Source organism: Carassius auratus, chromosome 27 (assembly GCF_003368295.1).
Source record: "Carassius auratus strain Wakin chromosome 27, ASM336829v1, whole genome shotgun sequence".
Classification (NCBI taxonomy): Eukaryota; Metazoa; Chordata; class Actinopteri; order Cypriniformes; family Cyprinidae; genus Carassius; species Carassius auratus.
The window spans coordinates 26,449,769-26,470,040 of NC_039269.1; the positions used below are offsets into that span (position 1 = coordinate 26,449,769).

The following is a 20,272-nucleotide window of genomic DNA, read 5'->3' on the forward strand; positions in this document are numbered from 1 at the left end:
CCCCAAAAAGGCCAAAATCACTGGAATATTGACTACAGACCTGTCTCTCTTATGTCTGTGGTCATGAAGGACTGGTTCTGGCCTACCTGAAGGACATCACTGGACCCTTGCTGGATCCTCTTCAGTTTACTTACAGAGCAAACAGATCTGTAGACGATGCAGTCAACATGGGACTGCATTACATCCTGCAACAACTCGACAGACCTAGGAATTACGCAAGGATCCTATTTGTGGACTTCAGTTCGGCTTTCAATAGCATCATGCCTGAACTTCTCTCAGATGATCTCACACAGCTCTCCGTGACCACCTCCATCTGTCAGTCGATCACCAGCTTCCTGACAGACAGACAGCAGCTAGTGAGGCTGGGCAAACTCACATCCAGGACTATCACCGTCAGTCAGGACTGCTGAGAATATTATCGGTGTCCCTCCGCCCAGACTCCAAGATCCTAACACCTCCAGAGTGAAGAGAAGGGCTAAAAATTCACCTTAGACCCCTCACACCCAGCTCACTTTCTCTTCAAACTGTTGCCTTCTGGTCAGCGCTACAGAGAACTGACCACCAGAACAGCCAGGCACAGGAACAGAATTTTCAGCTTGAACAATTCAACTTACATAATTATACATGGTCCATCACAACTGACATATTTACACACAGAATCCAAAATGTGTACACTTGTAAACTGCACACTTTTTAAATAACATATCTGCACACTTATAACACATCTGTACATTTTATAACTATCTCTGTATATAGCACATTATTATTTTTTTTTCTTATATTAGTGTTATATTTTATTCCTGCTGTGTTATTCCTATGTCTGTACTTTCTTCTGCACTGGAAGCTCCTGTCGTCAAGTCAAATGTGTGTGTAAACATACTTGGAAATAGAGCTCTTCTAATTCTACATGGAAAATCCAGTTTTTTCCTTTTCAACTGTGCTACATGGGAATTCCCTTTTTAGCCTTTACAGTCTAAGTTCACTTGACTAATGTCAAGTTGTCACAAGCTCTAAAATCTCATATTCTGGACTCTAGTCTGTCACTTTAATGCTTTTCCCATGCTTTTCCTTGCTGCTTAACAAACACAGTATGTTACTGTAGAAACTATCTAGCAACATTATTGATGTCATGTGCAGAAGGTGGAGTAATGACTTCTTCTAAAACAGTGATTTGAGATCTCAGAGATGCTGCTCTGATAAGCATAGCTGATGACTTCATTATTTTATTGATTTTTTTTGTTTCTTGTGGTTTGACTTTATTTGATGTCTGATAAAAAAAAAAAGGATTCTGATTCTGAAGGATCATGTGACACTGAAAACTGGAGTAATGCCTGATGAAAATTCAGCGCTGCGTCACAAAAATAAATAATATTTTAATATATATTAAAATAGGAAACCAATATTAAAAATTGCAATGTTATTTCACAATATTGCAGATTTTTCTGTATTTTTATAAATAAATAAAAAATACAGTATAAGAGACTCATCAAGGAAACAAAAAAAAATCTTATTGATCCCAAACTTTTGAACAGCAGTGCATCTAGTTTTCAACACTGATTAAGACTTAATTGAAACTACAGAAAAGTTTCATACTGACTATGAGTGTAATTGAGGAAAATCTGATGGAGTTGACATCATATGGCGTATCACGCATGTACAGCTTTGAAATGTGTGTGTACATATAGATTACTCTCCTAATATCCCTGATATGAAAAGACAGAATTATTTTTTCTGTATTTATTTTTATTGAAGTAAAAATGTCTTTCTCTTATGGTTCCCTTTGCTTTCTCACTGATGCAGGCAGCTCAATGACCTTCACTTCAAAGCATCAATTTTGACCTGTTCTCCATGATTCCTTTCTTCCAAATCAATCTTTTCATCTCTGTTTAATGTTGTTTTCCATTAGCTCTCGACTGCGATACATTCTTCTCAATGGTTTTCTGCTTCTCTCTTTCAAACTCTGACGTCCTTCTGCAGTGTTAGGCATTGTAATGCATTACTAAGTCATTTGATTACTTTTTTAGTAACGGAGTAATTTAAAGCAAGTATAATTAGAGTATAGTTACAAGCCGAGGTCTCTGTGTTATAAAAGTTTGTGAGATTACAATTAACTGAGATGTCTTTTAGAGATTATAAATGCAGCGCTCTTTGCTTGCATTCTGCCAAACCATGCACGCAGCAGCCGCTTGCTTTAGTTAAAAATAACAGTGTTCTGTGAATGTTGATGCTTTAATAACAAATATTTATCCAGGAGCGTGTATGCTGGGATTTCATATATTTCATGGAGAAAGTAATGTAACTAATTACTAATTCCTTTTGAAATAAAATAATCAAAACAGTAACGTGATTACTTTTGAAAGGAGTAATCAGTAATTTGATTAAAATTTCAGAGCCCACTTGCCCAACACTGTCTTTCTGTCTTTCTTGCATTTTTTTTCTCTATCTAATGTTTTTAATCAGTGGAGATACACTGACTCATTCAGGCTTGAGGTTTAGGCTTCTGAGCTTTTCTAGATTAGATTTGTTCTCCTTCAGGAACCAGATTTTAGATATCCTGATGCTTTTATTTTGCCCTCTTCGTCTCTCGTGATCTGTGCTCTGCTACTGTTTTCTCTTTGGCAAATGTGTTCAGTCCAGTCCACTTTCTAGCTTATTCTCAATATGAACCATCCACGTAGACAGGAGGAAAATGTCAGACCATTATGTAAATTGGCAACCACAAATTTGTTTCATTTTGATTGTCAGATGTAAACAAAATATAAAGTGTATGACTTTGTATGCAGAACATTAGTTGTTTTCACGTGGCAGACTAAATGTTTAGTTTATGGGGTGGTATTTTATTCATCTGATCAGCGTGTTGTTTTTCTGTGTAGTTTGGAGGTGGAGAATGGCCCCTCTATCGGCTGTAGTCCTCTGGACCTGCAGGTCTCACCAAGCTCTGGTCTGGTCCTTCATCCCAACATGGCCAGTCACGGTCAAAGGCGGGAGTCTTTTCTTTACCGCTCGGACAGCGATTATGACCTCTCTCCCAAATCCACCTCTCGCAACTCGCTTGTTGGAGAGCAGCTGTGAGTAAGAATGTAGCACTTTTTTTACATCTTAATTGACATGCAATAAACTGGTGCAATAAATCAAAAGTGTTCAGTCCTGCTGCAAATCACAGTGTGTTAATAGCAATCTAAGGGTGATGTGTTTTTTTCAAGTGGATCATCCATGTGTATCCATGCATGCTTTTTGTTTAATTGTAGCCAGGCCACAAGTTTTCAGTCGAGCAAAGTGGTGGGAAATACTATAGATGGCACTTCAACATGTGCTGCTGATATGATTAGACAATTAATGTTAGCTGCTCATTTGGTGTCGGGTTTTCAAAAGATGGTGAGCTGAGGATGAGCAGAGGTGCAGGCAGAGAGTTCAACCACTCAATAAGCAAAAACAAAACGTGGGGAAACACGCCATGTTGCTTTCACTTTTAGGTCCTGTCTTCTGTCACGCTATGGTAAGATAAATGCATGAAGAAGATGATGAATGCAAGTAATCTTTAATAATGCACAAGAGGGTAGATACAGGCAGGATAAACACATAGGGATGTTGTAGACTGGACAGTAAACAGTGAACAGAACACAACTTAAGTAGGTTGGCAAATGAAGATAATTAAAGAGACACACCTGAACCAAATGACATAATGAACGGGAGACAGAAACTAGGTCACAGAGAGCAAATGGGGAAAGAAAACACAACTAACAGTCCATGGTTGTGACATTATTATGTGCACATGAAAGGCTCTGAAACTGGTGTTACATTACGATGTGCTTCGTATATGAATTGATCTCATAGTGGATAATGTACATAATGCATAACATCCCCTAGTTAAACCTGAGAGATCGTTTGGTCATGTGATATTGCACAGTACATTGACAAGATGTAGCATGAAGTGCATGAACTAAAGAACTAACCCAATGATTATCAGAATTTTGGTTTTGTATCTAAGCATGACTTTTGTGTTGTTTCTTTTGTTTTTTGGTTCTCAGACATGGTGAAGACCTGATTGTCACTCCTTTTGCTCAGGTACATTTTGCTCTTGCTTTCTGGATCGGAAAACTAAGACCAAAATGTGAATAATCTGATGTGATGAAGTCCTTTCACATCTTCGTTGCTGTCTTTTTGTTCAATAGGTGCTTGCAAGTCTTCGCACTGTTAGGAATAATTTCACCATCCTGACAAATGTCCAGTGTCCCTCCAGCAAGTAAGTGATATTTAAATTTTTCATAAAATGTAATGTGAGAAAATACCACAAGAGGGCAGAACTCACTTAATATGACTAGATGGATACTACAGTACATTAACCCACTGTACTGACCTCCCTCCTTATAATGATAATGGTAAATGTGTTTTGATATTTTTTTTCTTCGTTGTAACAAAATATACAGATCCTTTGACTTTATTAAAAAAATAAAGCTCATATGCTCATATGTTATTCAGCAAACATAAGTCTAGTGTGCTAAGTTGGTGATTGAATTATCAGTGTCTATTAAATTTTAATTTCTGCTTTTATCTTATTAATGTTTTTTTTTTTTTTTTTTTGGTTAACAGAAGATCACCTGTCGGCAGTCAACCGCCAGTTACCAAAACCAACCTGTCAGGTAAGATCCTCTGCATCCGTTCACAGAAGTTAAACTGAAGAAAGTTCCCTTACGATTGTTGTTAACCTCAGTCTGGCATTAGTCAGTAATTACAAAGCTGCAGACCTATAGCTGAATTACTCATATCATCTTCACTTGAAGGCTTACAGCATCATGAAGGGGATACTATGATCTGTGTTATGAATAAATATGAAACAACAAACAAGTTATTAGCTAAATTGAAAGAAGTACTGTGGAAAAAGGAGATGTGAAATGTGTCAAGTCTTATAAAGGCTACCAAGAACCGTTTCCATTCCATTCCATACTTTCAAGCCATTCCATCCCAAAATAGAAAAAAAAGTCAATTAAATGAAAATTTTTTTGTTAATAAAATCAGTATTTAAGACAAGTTCAGTTTTATTTTCCTTGTATATGGGCAGGACATATCGAAAGACCCAATAAATTAATAAATGTATACTTTTAAACAGGGCCAGAGTGGGGCCTGTTTTCAGCCCAGGAGTTTAGTGCCAGAGACCATATGTTTATTAAAATGTTTCAAAAGGAATATACAAATCAATTACAATGACATAATAAACTTCTTAAGTGACATTCATCAAATTTATGAATACCAAGGTAACACATTTAGGTTATAAAAATGTTTGTGGGAACATTCATTTGAAATTTTTCTAAAATGTTTAAATGTCTATTTTTTGTTGGTGCCGATAGCGTTGTGGGCAGCGTACCAATATATAGATATATATCCGATGCGCTACAGGCATCCCAAGTTCAAATCCCACCCCTCTCTCCCATTTCTCTTCCTGTCAGATCTAGACTGTCATATCGTAATAAAGGCTAAAACACCAAAAATAAATATATCAAATAAAAATGTCCAGTATCGTGATTAGAATGTTACCTAAAGGTTGCAAAAACATTTTCTAGTAAATTTATTTTGACCCAAAATATAACATTATTTGAACATTTATTTTTAACATTAAAAGAGGTCCAGTTTTCTTGTGATTAACAATATTTAAATGTTGCAAAGAAAAACCTTGATCTTGTTTTGATGATTTATTTATTTTTCTCAGGTGAGAGTGGAGGTTGACAAAAACGTTGAGTCATTTACAGAGTTTTTGAAAACATTTGCAGATAAATCAAAATGTTTCCATAATTTTGACAGAAAAAGAAAAAATTTAAACCTAGCACCTAAACTTTTATTTTACAACTTGACTGCATAAGATCCCACACTCCCTGCAAAATCAGTCTCCAAAGCCACAGCTCCTGTATAACACATGAAGGTGCACAGGCAGACCAGATGCTAACCGGCGACATGTTGCTGGAGGGTTAAATGCAGCGCTGTCAAATGACCTCATGGCCACGTTCACACAGCACAGCAGAATACAGCTGTCAGTCCTGTTTTTGAGTTCTTAAAGGTGCAATAGGAGATCTTGGAAAATGCTAACATTAGCCTGATAGCACTGAAAGTAAACGTTCCACCCTCCCTGCAATCACCGTCCAAAGCCAAGCCCCCTGAACACATTTACGCTCACAGACCAGAATACCAGAGACAACATTACAATAGGCTACATCAGTGGTTCCCAATTCCAGTCCATGTTCCAAAGTGAAGTAAAACCCTGTTCAGGGAGTAGGGAGCAATGAACACCGTGTTTGGATCATATCGATCGAAACACAGTTCATTCACGTAGCACACATCTAACAAGTTGGTAATCTGAACTGGTTGTGTTAACTAAGCGAGACATGCAAAATATGTGTGCTAGGACTGGAGTTGGGAACCCCTGGGCTACATCATGTGTCTTTCACCAGTGAGAAATATTTAAAAGTACTACAATACCAGGAAGGAAGACCAGGCTTTTTGTCTGCCATTCTTGCTCTGTCTGCACAGTGTGCATGAATGTGCTTATGCCATATTCTATCAGCGCAAGCAGGGTGCGCAGAGGTATGTAGATACTGTGGGGAGAGGAGCAAACGACAGACACAGTGGGCATGGCGCCAGGCCTCGGAGAGGCTTTTATTAACAGAAAATAATGCAAAAGAGAGAATAAAAGTGGCCAAAGGGTGGACTGTCCAAGATAAACAGGGTATCTGGTGTCCTTGTCGTACTGCGGGGTTCGTGTGGGTCGGGCAGTGTTCATGGAGGAAGGGTCCAGGTAAGGGGCGGAGTCCGGCAGCCGCACGCGCTCCCCTCTTCAGTCCGGGGCATGAGGGGCGGTGGCTTCTTCTAGTGATCGCATCCTTCTTGTTGGCCACGGCGCTTGCAGGGGATGGACTACCCAGCTTCCTGGCCCGTCGGCCGTGTAAACGGGTGTGGTTCTCATCCAGACCGCGGGTCTGGCAGCTCAGCATGGGAGTTCCTCAACGCACCTTTCCTGGATTTAGGTTGGGGTGCCAATGATAATCAGGGAGGAGGCAGCTGACTCGTCACATTAACCCCCCAAGCGACATCCACATCATCAGTGCTACTATCTACAACCAGGCTCCAAACGGTCGGAGTGGGCGGGGTGGGGATTCCTCTTTGGGCAGTTTTCCCTCTCGAACCGCGCTTGAACAGGGACAGAGAAACCGGGTTTTAGTCGACAGCCTCAACTAACCATCTGTTGTCTCCATTGTTCCTCCATCCCAGTCCGGGTTTTTGCGAACTTTTGCGAGCGAGAGGAAGTGACGTCATCAGGTGTTTCCAAACTGCGCTATCTAGGCTCCGCCTTGCTCGCATTCTCCACCAGTGTGGCGGGAGGAGCAAACGACAGCTGACTCGTCACAATACATACGTTGATAGGCAGGTAGGAAAGCTATTTAAAACACTCAGACCGAGCGTTTTGATTGGACGTAAATTTATTGTTCCTACGCCTTCCACAGAATATATAAATACAGATAAATACATTTAGACTACTGGACCCACTTTATATTAAGTGGCCTTAACTACTATGTACTTACATTTTAATTAATAATTTAGTACAATGTACTTATTGTGTACATACATGTTTTTACATTGTACTTATATTAAAAAAAAAATGACATGTAATTACATCTGTACTTAATTTCTGTAATTACATTTATAATTACACTGTTGACCCATACTTTACACCTTAACCCACCCTTAAACTTACCCATACCTCCAACCCTCTCCCTAACCTTACCCCATCCCACCTCAATAGGAGCAAAAGTGTTTTACAATACAATATGAACACAATAAGTACATTGTACTTATTTTTTATGTAAGTACATAGTAGTTAAGGCCACCTAATATAAAGTGGGACCAGACTACTTAATGATTGCTATAGGGAAGGGAAGAGACTTTCAACCAACATAACAAAAATGTTTCTGAAGACAATCGTCTATTGCACCTTTAATGAAGACTTGACTGAAGAACAGTACATGACAATGTTAAGGCCATTTCACACTAAGTGTGATGCAAAAAGGTGTGGCGAATCGCGACAAACGGTGCTTTCACACCGAATGGGAAACGATTGATCATCTTCTATTTATTGCTATTTGCTAAAAACCCACTTGATTCAGTTATAGGCAGACATGCATTCTTTTTATGTTTAATAACGCAACACTGCTATTGTAATATAAAAGTAACATGAGCTGCATATAAAACACATACAGAAAATATATTGTCATCATGTCTATTTGCTTTCATATTTCATGTGTTGAAAAATGTTTCAGTAAATGTTTTTAATATGGAAGATCTAAAGAGTGAACGCGCTCTAGAATTTTCATGTTCAGTATGAAAAGCCTTTATTGTATTTGATCTTGGTGGAATAGATCTAACAAGGAAGTAACTAGACTTGCTACTGCCAATACATCCACAGACATTCTGCTGTGAGCATGTAAGAAATACCACTGCTGCATGTATAGCATATATGAATAATAACCCACTAGCATACATAATCACCCCAAAGCAGATCTATACAGGTGGAGCTGGGGAAGGCTGAAGTGTGCTGTAACTGCTACAAAAACATTAGCCAGATATTTGAATGTTTAGCAGTGAGCTCATTGGCTATCAATACAGGAGAGAACAAATCAGCTGTGACATGTGATGATGATGTCATTATGTCATTGTGGCGAGTGGGGCGGGGCCGAGAGGCGTGGGAACGAGGAGTGAGGCCAGGTGTAGTGATTGAAGATGAGCTGCACCTGCGCCCCACCGCCGGTATCGAGTCCCACGTAGGAGATGGAAGGATTTAAAACTGGAGCTACTCTAGTGAAGGACGAGAGAGGACCAGGCCTGGGACATTATTTTATGTTTTGGTATTTATTTGCGCGCACCAGTCATCTGCGAGGGGGTGGTGCGCTGTTTTGTATTTATTTTGAATATTAAAATGTTTTGATTGTGCGCCGGTTCCTGCCTCCTTCTTCCCGATGATATGGAGTTTTAATATTGTTACAGTCATATTAAGTTAGATCTATCAGACTGCACCATATAGAGTTACATGTCAGAAATTTGTATTTGAATATATTTAGACCACTTAACTTAGTTATTGCTATTGGGATGTGGAGAAACTTTCAACCAGCATAACAAAAAAACAAATCACCTTCCCTGCCTTTAAATATGTCACAGCCACAGAGCTTGATTTGCTAGTACCACTGTTAGTCAGAAGTAAGGAGGAACATTCTGATTCCATTGGACAAAATTTGATTGGACAAAAAATTTTTTATGATTGTGACTACAAAGTTTTTGGTCAGTTTTTCCAGTTCAGTTTTTCATAGTGTCTAGAATATAGATGGTAGACTAAGAGTGTTTTCACACCTGTCTCATTTGGCGCTTTTGTTTCAGACCCTTGAGCATTTCTATCTAAATAGGTGGAAAAAGGATGAGCTTCAGGTTTCTTATTAAATTTTAAAAGATTGTCTAACCACCTATCAAAAGTCTGTCATTGATGCAACATCTCAATACTTTTTAAATTTGATTGCCATGAATGCAAACAGACCAAAATTTACTTTTAAAACTATAAACTCAGTTCTTAATCCAGCCACTTACTCAGCCCCTGTTGACAATGCAGAGACCTGCGTAGAATTCTTAGGTTTCATTGTGCAGAAAGTACAAAATATTACCTCTCTTCTCATGACATGGTTCATTCTCACCCGATCTCTCCTTCTAGCAATTTCACTAATTTTAAACCAGTGACTCCATCTCAGTTTAGACCATTAATTTCTAAGATGAAATTTACATATTGTCAATCCGATGTACTGCCTGGCCGTTTGCTTAGAGAGGTGTTGGACACTATGTGCCCTTCCCTTTTAACTATTATAAACTGTTCTTTGACTTGTGGGGTTTTCCCAGAGTATTTTAAACATGCTTCTCTGTACAGTCCCTTTTAAAAAGATCTCACCTTGATCAATCTGTTCTTAGTAACTACCGGCCAATTTCTGAACTCTTATTAATTTCAGAGGTTTTAGAGAAAGCAGTGCTTTCACAGTTTAATTCTTACCTGGATGCTTTTAACATTCTGGATAAGTTCCAATCTGGTTTAAGAACAATTCACAGTACAGAGTCGGCCTTGCTTAAAGTTATGAATGATCTTTTGTTGTCCATTGATTCAGGGTCATCTGCCATTCTGACATTTTTAGATTTGAGTGCAGCCTTCGACACTATTGACCATGACATCTTCTTGAAGTGATTCAAATGTGTAGTGATTCAATGCACAGCATTACAGTGGTTCCTCTTGTTTAAAGGGTAGGACTTTTTCAATAAATATTGGGTCGTTCACCTCACCTTCCGTGCCCATCCCTTATGGTATTCCTCAGGGTTCTATTCTTGACCCTCTATTGTTCTTGCTCTACATGCTTCCCCTAGGCTCCATTCTCCAAAAATATAATATTAACTATCATTGACAGACCGATGACCTCCAACTTTACCGTCCAGCCAAACTTGAAAATTACTCTTCTTTACAACTTCTTTTCTCATGTTTTGACAAAGTGAGAACTTGGATGGCTAATACATTTTTGCAACTAAACACTGACAAAACTGAGGTGCTTCTGCTAGGTCCTACTGCACTCAATACTACTCTTACAAATAGGTTGGGTTCCCTTGGTGATAACTTACAACACCATGTAAAAAATCTAGGGGTCAATTTCGATCCATTACTACAATTTGACAAGCAAGTAAACACAGTTGTAAAGAGTAGCTTCTTCCACCTCAGATCTGTTGCAAAAGAAAAAAAATGTCTCTCTCGAAAGATCTTGGAATTGTTATCCATGCACTAATCTCTTCCAGGCTGAACTATTGTAACTCTCGATATGTCGGCCTTCCACAAAGCACTCTATCTTGGCTTCAGATGGTTCAAAATGCAGCAGCCAGATTGTTGGCAGGAACAAAAAAGAGGGAGCATACTACTCCTGTTCTTGCTTCATTGCACTGGCTCCCTTTCAAATTTAGAGTTGATTTTAAGATCCTTCTTTTTGTATATAATGCATTGCACAAGTCAGCCCTGGATATTATCTGTGATCTTATCCAGCCATATACAACCTCTAGGTCATTAAGATCTTGTAACCAGCTCCTTTTTTCTGACCCTTGTTCTCGTTGTAAAGACTGGGACACACCAAACCGACTTCAAAGTACTAGCGGCGATGAAAGCCGACGGTGTTGTCGCCTTGCGTCGGCAGCGTTGGACCAAAAAGCTTCGCTGGAACACACCGCACAGACTATAGCCGACGGCAACCTAACGTGTGTTCTGCGCATGTGTGAAAGGAACGAGCTGTTCGCATCAGCAGCTATTAATAGTATATATTTGTCATTCAAAAGGAGGAAACGAAACAAAGATATATGAGATAAATGCAGATATACGAAATGTAAACAAAGCAGCTATTACTTACCATTTTGAATATCAGTAACCTTTATAACTTGAATCATTTTAAGTGGCTCATGTTGTTATGAAAACATTTGCGTATTAGAATGATTGGGAAAGATTACGTAACATTTAAACAGCCATCTGTCTGTACCGCTTTCATTCACATGCTTGTTTTCATCACTTTTGCTTTAATTCTCAGCACTGACTCGTTTGCTAAACATAACATTCAATCAGAGCTCTCTTTTGCTGACGGCCCAACGTCCCCAACGCTATTGAATCGGCAAACTGACGCTGATTTTTTTTTTTTATTATTATTTTTGGGTTAGAGTTAGGGTTAGGGTTCTCTGTTGCTTCCTAATTAACCTTTTATTGTAAAGCACTTTGGATCAGCTGTGGTTGTGTTGAAGATGTGCTCTATAAATAAAAATTAAAAATTGACTTGAATTGACTTAATAATATGCAGAAAAACTGAAAAGGTAGTGTCTATTTTCTGCCAGGACATTTTAGTTTGCTTTGAAATGTTGCATTGTGAAAGTGAACCCAAACCAAGAAGAAAATGCAACTTTGTAGCAATTTAAGTCCCTTTTTCACAACGGAGCGAAAGGTCTGAATATGTCTTGTTCAAATGCACTCAAATGCAATAAATGCTATTATAATAGATAAATACTTAATACATTCTTTAAATCGATTTTTATAGTTATAATTTTCATAACGCAAAACATAATTTCTGATTTTTCTTTCTATTTTGGGATGAAATACGAGCCAGCATGTTTTTGTTTTTGTGAAAAGAAGCAGCAGGTGTTGTTGGTCTCTTGTGCATGTTGTAAAGACTCCTCAGCACCATTTGTATGATGGCCACCACAACACACTCCATCTGAGTGGCCTGAAAATCCCAGGCTCTTTGAAGAAAAGAGAAATGAGGGTGTGAGTGTGGGTGGGTGGCTGGGGGAATGAAAGTTTGAGTAAGATAACATCATAGTTTCTATGACCTCTTACACACACACACACACGCACACAAACCACAAAGACGCAATGTGCGTAAATGCAGCACAGCGACACATATAACAAGCTGTGTTTATTGCTTGCTTGTGTGTTTGCATTTGTGGGGGTGTTAATAGTCATGCATGCATTCGCATGCATACTTAAAAAGAGCAGGATTGTGTGCGACACAGCTCTGTGCATAATATTCATGTGTGTGTTCAGAGGTTTGTGCGAGAATTGACAAGTTGACAAACCTTGTTAAATCCGTTATGAACCCTGTCCAGGTCATATTTCACCACAAAAACAAAAACATAATTAAATATTTGATATTTACTTTTTATTTAAATAAATTAATTAAATTAGGATTTGTATATTTTTTTATTTGCTGGAGAGAATTAAGCAGAACATTCCATTCCATCAATTTGAAATTGTACTGAGAATGATCGATCAGCATCATGTTCCCTTTTAGATGATCCTTCGAATGATTAAATGATTTTCTGAGAATAATGTCATCAAATTTGATGCCATTTTATTTTGTCATTTCACTGGAACTGAAAAAAGGAACACTGTTTCATATTGTTCCATTCCAGCTGTTCAACATGGTAGTATTTGTACATGTAAACATATAGTAAAAATAAAATATTAACACAATTGAGAATAATGGGAATTACAAAAGCAATTCGAATGTAAAAAAAGTCAAGCATTCTCATTAATGTGAGTAGAATTTGGAGGGAAATGTGCTTAACTGTCATGACAATAATATCATAAAAAAAAAATTGAATCCAAAATGCTAAAATTTATTTTTCTTTTGATATCTGAGGCCGAGACATGTTTACGCAAGAATTTTGTGAGTGGTTTTCGGTTTATGCAGAGAAAAAAAAAAGCATGCTTGTGTAGTGAATGTGCCTGGGTGAAAGATGAAACGTCCCATTTTGGTGTCAGAATCAAATTTACAAATGTTAAGTACATAAAAAGTATATTAAATGCAAGTTAAAGGTGTGTTTTTATTTTAACAACTTTTGTGAAAATAAAATGTCACAATATCGGTTAGTGATTTAGCTTAACAGATATATTTATTTAAAAATGAAACAACATACAGTACATATTCTGACCTGTACCTAGTAAAATATATAAAAGAATAAGCAATACATTTTATGATTTTGTAAATGATTAAAAGCTTCTTGCTGACAACTGGGTAAATAGGTGTAGGATAGTGGCAAAAAATTAAAATGACAATGAAATGCATGCATTGTGATTTTTAAACAGTCTTGTAATGTCATTCAATGATTCTTGTTTTAAATATGTCAGACAAGATTTTTGATATATAAACTATTGTTACACTGAATGACATTTAAGTAGGTGTCATCTGTAAATCATGGCAAAAATGCATGGTAGTCATCATTTTTTGAATAAATAAAATGCACTTTATGTCAAAGCAACTGAACAACTTTAATTAGGAAAACAGTGTGTCAATAATGCAAAATGCCAGTTAAAGGCAGTTCATCATTTAATTTCATTGATGTCATCATCCAGCTTAGTTTAGTCTAAATAGTATCTTTGCAGTCATTTGCAGAGCATTAAATAGGACACATTCTAATGTATGAGGAAAAACTAAAGCCGTTTGAAACACTTATCTTCGTCTTTTTACATGCCTGCAGGTGTTTGTGAGCTGTGTGTGTGTGTGTGTGTGTGTGTATGTGTGTGTGTGCTACAGTTGTAAAGGCTTTAGCCACCGATCTACAGAGCTGAGAGCTGCAAGGAGGGGCAAAGGATTGTGGGAAATTTTGGTTCCTGTTTCAGAGCACTTTTAGCCTCATTGACGTCATTGTCAACCACCTACTAGTACCTTCACTTCCTGTGTGTTTGAAAGCGCAGACGCCTCATGGTCCTGGCAGGAAGGAGCACACACTCACGCTCTGAAAATGGTGGAAAACTGTGCTCACTTACGTTGCACAAGCATATCAAGAGCACCGGAGGAAATCAGATTATGTGTGATGTTGTGCACGCTTCTGTCCCTGCTGACTGCTGCTGTGTGTGAGAACACCGCTAAGGATGTGGCTGCTAGTTGATTAGCAGAGCTTCATTTCTCAATACTTTCACTGAAATGCTTTACTTTCACTTTTACTCCTTTAATTCTTACAGCAGCAGCAACTTATTGGTCGCTTAACACATGCACATGCAGTAATAAATCAAGAGGCATGAAATAAATCATTCAGTTAAACTTAAAGGGATAGTTCACCCAAAAAGTAACATTCTTTCACCATCATTGCACAGCTGTATGAGTTTCTTTCTTCTGCTTATTTTAATAGAAGATACTTTGTAAAATACTGATAACCAAACAGTTTTGTTTCCCTTTGACTTCCATGGTATTTTGCATTCATACAATGGGAACCAAAACTGTTTAGTTACCAATAACCTTTAAAATATCTTCTTTTGTGTTCAGCAGAAGAAAGAAATAGATACAGGTTTGGAATAATAACGTAAATGAAACAGACAAATAATAACAGAGAAGTGAATAGACTGTAATCTGTCATTTATTATTATGGCTACAATTTATTTCTGTGCTGATGTATAATAAATCATATGTGTTATCTAGCCTTTCCTGTATTTTAGTTTAGAATGGGTATAAGTAAATAGATAGTGTATTGTTTCCATGTGTTTAGAAATCTCCTTATGAAGGTAAAAAAAAAAAAAAAAAAAAAAAAAATTATTGTTATTATTATTGATTTAGTTATTATTGTTTTTGTTGTTACTATTGTTTTATTTTTTTAAATAACAACAATAATTACAGTTGTGGTTGTTATAAAATAATTGTTATTGTCTTTATTTATGTATTTCTTGTGTTGGTTTTAATAATCATCATTGTCATCATAATCAAATTAATTAAAGATGTCCCAAGAAAAGGTTAAAAAACATATTTTTATTGTTGATTTCATGAATAATAATAATAATAATTACAATGATAACAATCATTTGTTGCTGTTGTTATAAAAACATTTCTTGTTGATATTTATAGTAATCATCATCATTATCGTTGTCATAAATTTAAACAACAAAAACCAGACAAATCAAACAAAACATAATGTACTATCAGTGGTCCTGTTGTTTCTATAAATAATTATCTTACACCTTATGTTCAAGCCTTTAACAGACTATTGAAAACAATCTTGTCATTTCAGCTGCATATCTTCAAGAGTCAGAGCAGCAGAGAAAGGGTTTTTATTGTCGTTGTGTCTTCATAAGTTTCTGTTGCCAGTGCCCTGGCCCTGAACCGCGGCTTCATGAAACACTTCCAGAGAAATTAAGGAGGAACAGAGAGGCAGAAAAACACACAGAAAATAAAGAGAAGAACTTTCATCAGGAGCCAGGCTCTTCAGGGAGAGAGGTCTCATCCTCCGGCCTCTGTTTATACTTTCTCATGTAAATCTCTCTCTCTCTCTCTCTCTCTCTCTCTCTCTTTCTCTCTCTCTCTGTCTCTGGTGCTGCCTGCCAAATGCTGGAGCAGGAAGACTGTGCATCTTTAATGAAAACAAGAGAAAAAACACTGCCTGGATGCTCAGCCTCATCAGAGTTTTACTAGAAACTTAGTTCACATTAAACAGGTGCTGGTCATATAATTAGAATATCGTCAAAAAGTTGTTTTATTTCATTAATTCCATTCAAAAAGTGAAACTTGTATATTATATCCATTCATTACACACAGACTGCTATATTTCAAATGTTTATTTCTTTTAATTTTTATGTTTGAACTGACAACTAAGGAAAATACCAAATTCAGTAACTCAGAAAATTAGAATATTGTGAAAAGGTTCAATATTGAAGACACCTGGTGCCACACTCCACATCACATCAGCTAATTAACACCTGCAAAGGCCTTTAAGTGGTCTCTCAATCTAGTTCTGTAGGCTACACAATCATAGTGAAGACTGCTGACTTGACTGTTGTCTAAAAGACGACCATTGACACCTTGCACAAGGAGGGCAAGACACAAAACGTCATTGCAAAAGATATATATATATCACAAAAATACATTTGTTAGATTTCAACTTAAAATACAACACATGCATGTATATAATACAATGCTGTTTAGAATGATAACTAATAGACACAAACTTCTTTAGACACAAAAGGAGAACTGACTTCATACATCCTACCAGCTGGTTAAAAGTTGCAAAACTGGCTAAAAATACCCTCCAGCATTGTTTCTATGCAGCTTCTACTTTAGTTTAATATTTAGACATCTTTACATGATAATCGAATTACCCAAAAACTGTATGATGCCACTAGTTAGTTGAAGATAGTATACAAGACTGGATGTGAATCAGTAAACAGTTTTTGTGGTTACCGGTGCTGATGCACAGACGTTATTAGCGGTTGTGAACCATATTAGCAAGATTGCTGCAGACTTGCTTTTGTTCATATTCTGACGAGGTGTTGCAGGATGTGTAAACATCACATCCACACCATGCTTGCATGCTAGAGTATGTGTGTGTTTACATGCTTTTGCAAGTAAGTCAGATAGCTCATGGGACATGAAGCCCAAGTGATAGAAGCTTGCGGTCAGCTGCAGCTGAACTTGTTTTTTCATAATAATATTTGATATTATTATTAATAATTATATGGATTTCAATGCAAACTATGCAGACTTCATTAACTATTACTAGTAAGTCTAAATCCATGAGAATTGTTATATATGTATGTATACTTGTCAAGTGTGCAATTCATTATCCAACCAGTTTTATTACCCTGCGTTAAGCATTTTAAAAGTTTTATCTCCAGGATCAATTTATGACACTGCTCGAAAAGGACAGTAATCCTTATGGCTTCAAGGTGCTTGGAAATAAATTTCTTGTTGCTTCGATTTGAATGTGTTTGCAGGAAAATATTCTGCGTTGCTCTAAATCTCCTAGATGTTTTCTCACATTGCAAATCCAGTCCAGATTTTCTGTTCGCCCGTGCAGGCTGCAGAGCGGCAGTGCAGGTCTGAAAGCCTTGCACCCGGTTAGTATTTGAATTATGCCATTGACGTCAGCAGAGCTGTAAAGCTCACCGGCGTCCCTTCCCTAAAGTCATTTCTGGCCAAGAGCTCTCTATGGTGCATTGTGGAGGCTGTCAAACAGGCACAAGATGAGTTGCAGACGTGAAGGAGGGAGCGCAAGAATATGAAAGAAAGCAAATGAGAGAGGGAGTGTGTGGAAAGTGTTGTCTGCAGCAGCAGATGTAGGTTGAGATAAAAAAACACTGCTGTAGACGGTGAAAGTTGGACCCTGAATAAGTGTTTCGTAAGAGCAATAAATGTCAAATAACCTACACAAGACCCTCTTGGCCCATAATGCAAAAGCACTGCAAAAGATCCACAGAATTACATGAGGATAAAACAGCGTCAATATTCTTCCAATTGCAAAAATAATGATATTTAAGATTTTTTATTTAAGATCAGCAGATAAGCATGTCCGACATATTTGTCAAACGGTCTGAATGCATTTGACCCCGATGATACAGTGTTGATTCATGCATGGAGCCGTTTGGCTTTATAGTCCTCCTGCCCACGTGCGAAGCCCAGACAAACAAAAACACGAGTGGGACGGCGAGAGCCAACGAGCCATGCCAGAGAGCAAACGTGTGTGTGATCCAGTCAGCTCAACTCCAGCAATCCATCAGCTCAACCTCCACGCTCCCTTTGTTTGTGTGTGGGAAGCTATCCCAGACTGCTCTATTAGTTTTGGATATGTAATTTGGATCAAAACAACACTGACAAAAACATGACAGCTGTAATATCCACAATATGGGTCAAGGACGTGACAATCGCAAAATTACTCCAAAACACAAAATGTGATTCAGACATAAAACACAATGGCTTCTGTTAACAGATTTTAATTTCTCTATTGGGCATAATGCAACTGTCCTGATAATATAATTAAAATAGGTAACACTTTATTTAAAGGAGCCGTTCTCACTATTAACTAGTTGCTTATTAGCATGTTTATAACTATCTTATTGGCTGTTTATTAGTACTTACAGTATAAAGCACATATTAATCCATATTAAACATAATAATCCACCTCATATCTAAACTCAACAGCTACTGTACCTTACTAACTATTAATAAGTAGTAAATTAGAAGTTTACTGAGGGAAAACTCTTAGTTAATAATGAATATGTGTTTTCCTAATCTAGAGCATTAAATAAAAATCATTAAATTTTTGATCTTTTTATGACAAGACAAGGTTAGTTCAGACTGTCAATTAAGTATAAGTATTTTTCAACACCTTCATGATATATTTAAATAATAATCCAAGGTAAACTAGTTTTGTTTAGCTAAATTCAACTAATTTGAATTTTTCACTTACTGTGAATTATTGACCCATATAACAAAGTTTGAACGAACATTACTTGTCCTACACATTTATTACATGCTGTGGGTTATGAATGATGTGCGAGGAGAGATGTGTGATTACTCACTTTTTGTGCTTTGCAATTGCAGTATTTTGTGCAATCTGACTTTTTGCGTGTAAGATGTTGATGGACGTTCAGAAGTGACACAGAATTGGCCGTGACTATCAAACGCGTCTGAATCACACAGCTGTCCGTCGTCACTTCATGAGTCACATTCAGCAGACCAGCCGAAACGAGAAGCTGTTTCTCTTTGCCTCTTTATGAGCCAAATCAAGAAAACCTGGCCCATATATCAGCGGTGTGGCCCGGGACATGAGCACACAGAGAGGGGCAGTGTGTGCCGGCGAGGGGAGGGAGGAGGGGCCAATCTCACAGAGGTGGATTTGTAGGACAGAGAGGATTCTGGGTAAATGTACACTACACTCTTTTGTGAAGAGAGTCATACGGTAGGCCGATCAAACAAAGTCAGGCGCTCTGTGGACCTTAGCGAGGAAGGTTTGGCTTCTTAAAGGTCAATGAAAAACCTTATGACATTTACTTTGAGTCTAATAACTGTATCAGATGTGCGTGCTCAGTATGAGGGCACTGAAAATGTAGTGTCTAAATCTGACAAATCAGTGATCTTTAATGTGCTCAGAGTTGGATTTTTGTTGCTGTCATTGAATTTATTCAGAATTGTGTGAAAGATAATGCAGAGGTTGATTGACATAAACGATGATTATGCAAGCCACAATACTGTAAAGTTGTTGTATTTCTTTTGAGAAGTGTAGGCTGGATGAGTTCAGTTCAGGACAGATTGTCATGGTGGTTTTTGCGTTTTGTTAAAGGTGAGATGCTTCCTGTTTTTTTAGGAAACCATGATGTTGTCTAGATTTGATCTGCTACTGTACCTGTTGTATCTGAACTGGTGAACTTTACCACCCTTTACCCTGGTATCAGCGGATTGAAAGAAGATTCAAAGTATTTTTTTTACTGCAAAACTAGGTTGTTTTTGGTGGTTGTTAGGGTGTAACTATACTTTGTTTAAATCCCTCACTCCTAGTATGAGTAATAGTAGTCATTATGTTTGACACTATGAAAAAAAATTATGTAGGATTTTAATCACTCACACTTTTCAGATACTCTTACAATGCTTGTTGTTTTTACAAAACACACACACACACACACACACACACACACACACACACATATATATATATATATATATGTACACTGTCAATAAAACAGAAACTTTGAAGCATATCCATGTTGTTTATATGATAATAATAATAATAATAATAATATGCATGTAAATACGGCCAAAAACCTTTCGCCACACAAATATTTTAACCAGCCATGAAATGGTATGTGTTTTATTATTTTGGTAAAAACAGGCAGAACAAGTTGGGGAAATATACATGGAACCTAATATTTATTTATTTGGATGTTTGTTTGTTTGTTAGTTTAAAATTATATTTAATCAAATTG

General features: G+C 37.3%; 1 protein-coding gene across 2 annotated transcripts in view; it reads left to right on the top strand.

Annotated features, from left to right (window-relative positions):
- The window catches only part of LOC113046063 (cAMP-specific 3',5'-cyclic phosphodiesterase 4B), a 57,664-nt gene that overhangs the window by 18,578 nt on the left and 18,814 nt on the right, over positions 1 to 20,272 (top strand). For both annotated transcript variants that reach the window (XM_026206901.1, XM_026206902.1), the window contains 4 exons: positions 2,874 to 3,068; positions 4,029 to 4,065; positions 4,173 to 4,243; positions 4,591 to 4,640. In XM_026206901.1, the coding sequence (XP_026062686.1) occupies positions 2,874 to 3,068; positions 4,029 to 4,065; positions 4,173 to 4,243; positions 4,591 to 4,640 (353 nt within the window). The remainder of the gene's footprint in view (positions 1 to 2,873; positions 3,069 to 4,028; positions 4,066 to 4,172; positions 4,244 to 4,590; positions 4,641 to 20,272) is intronic.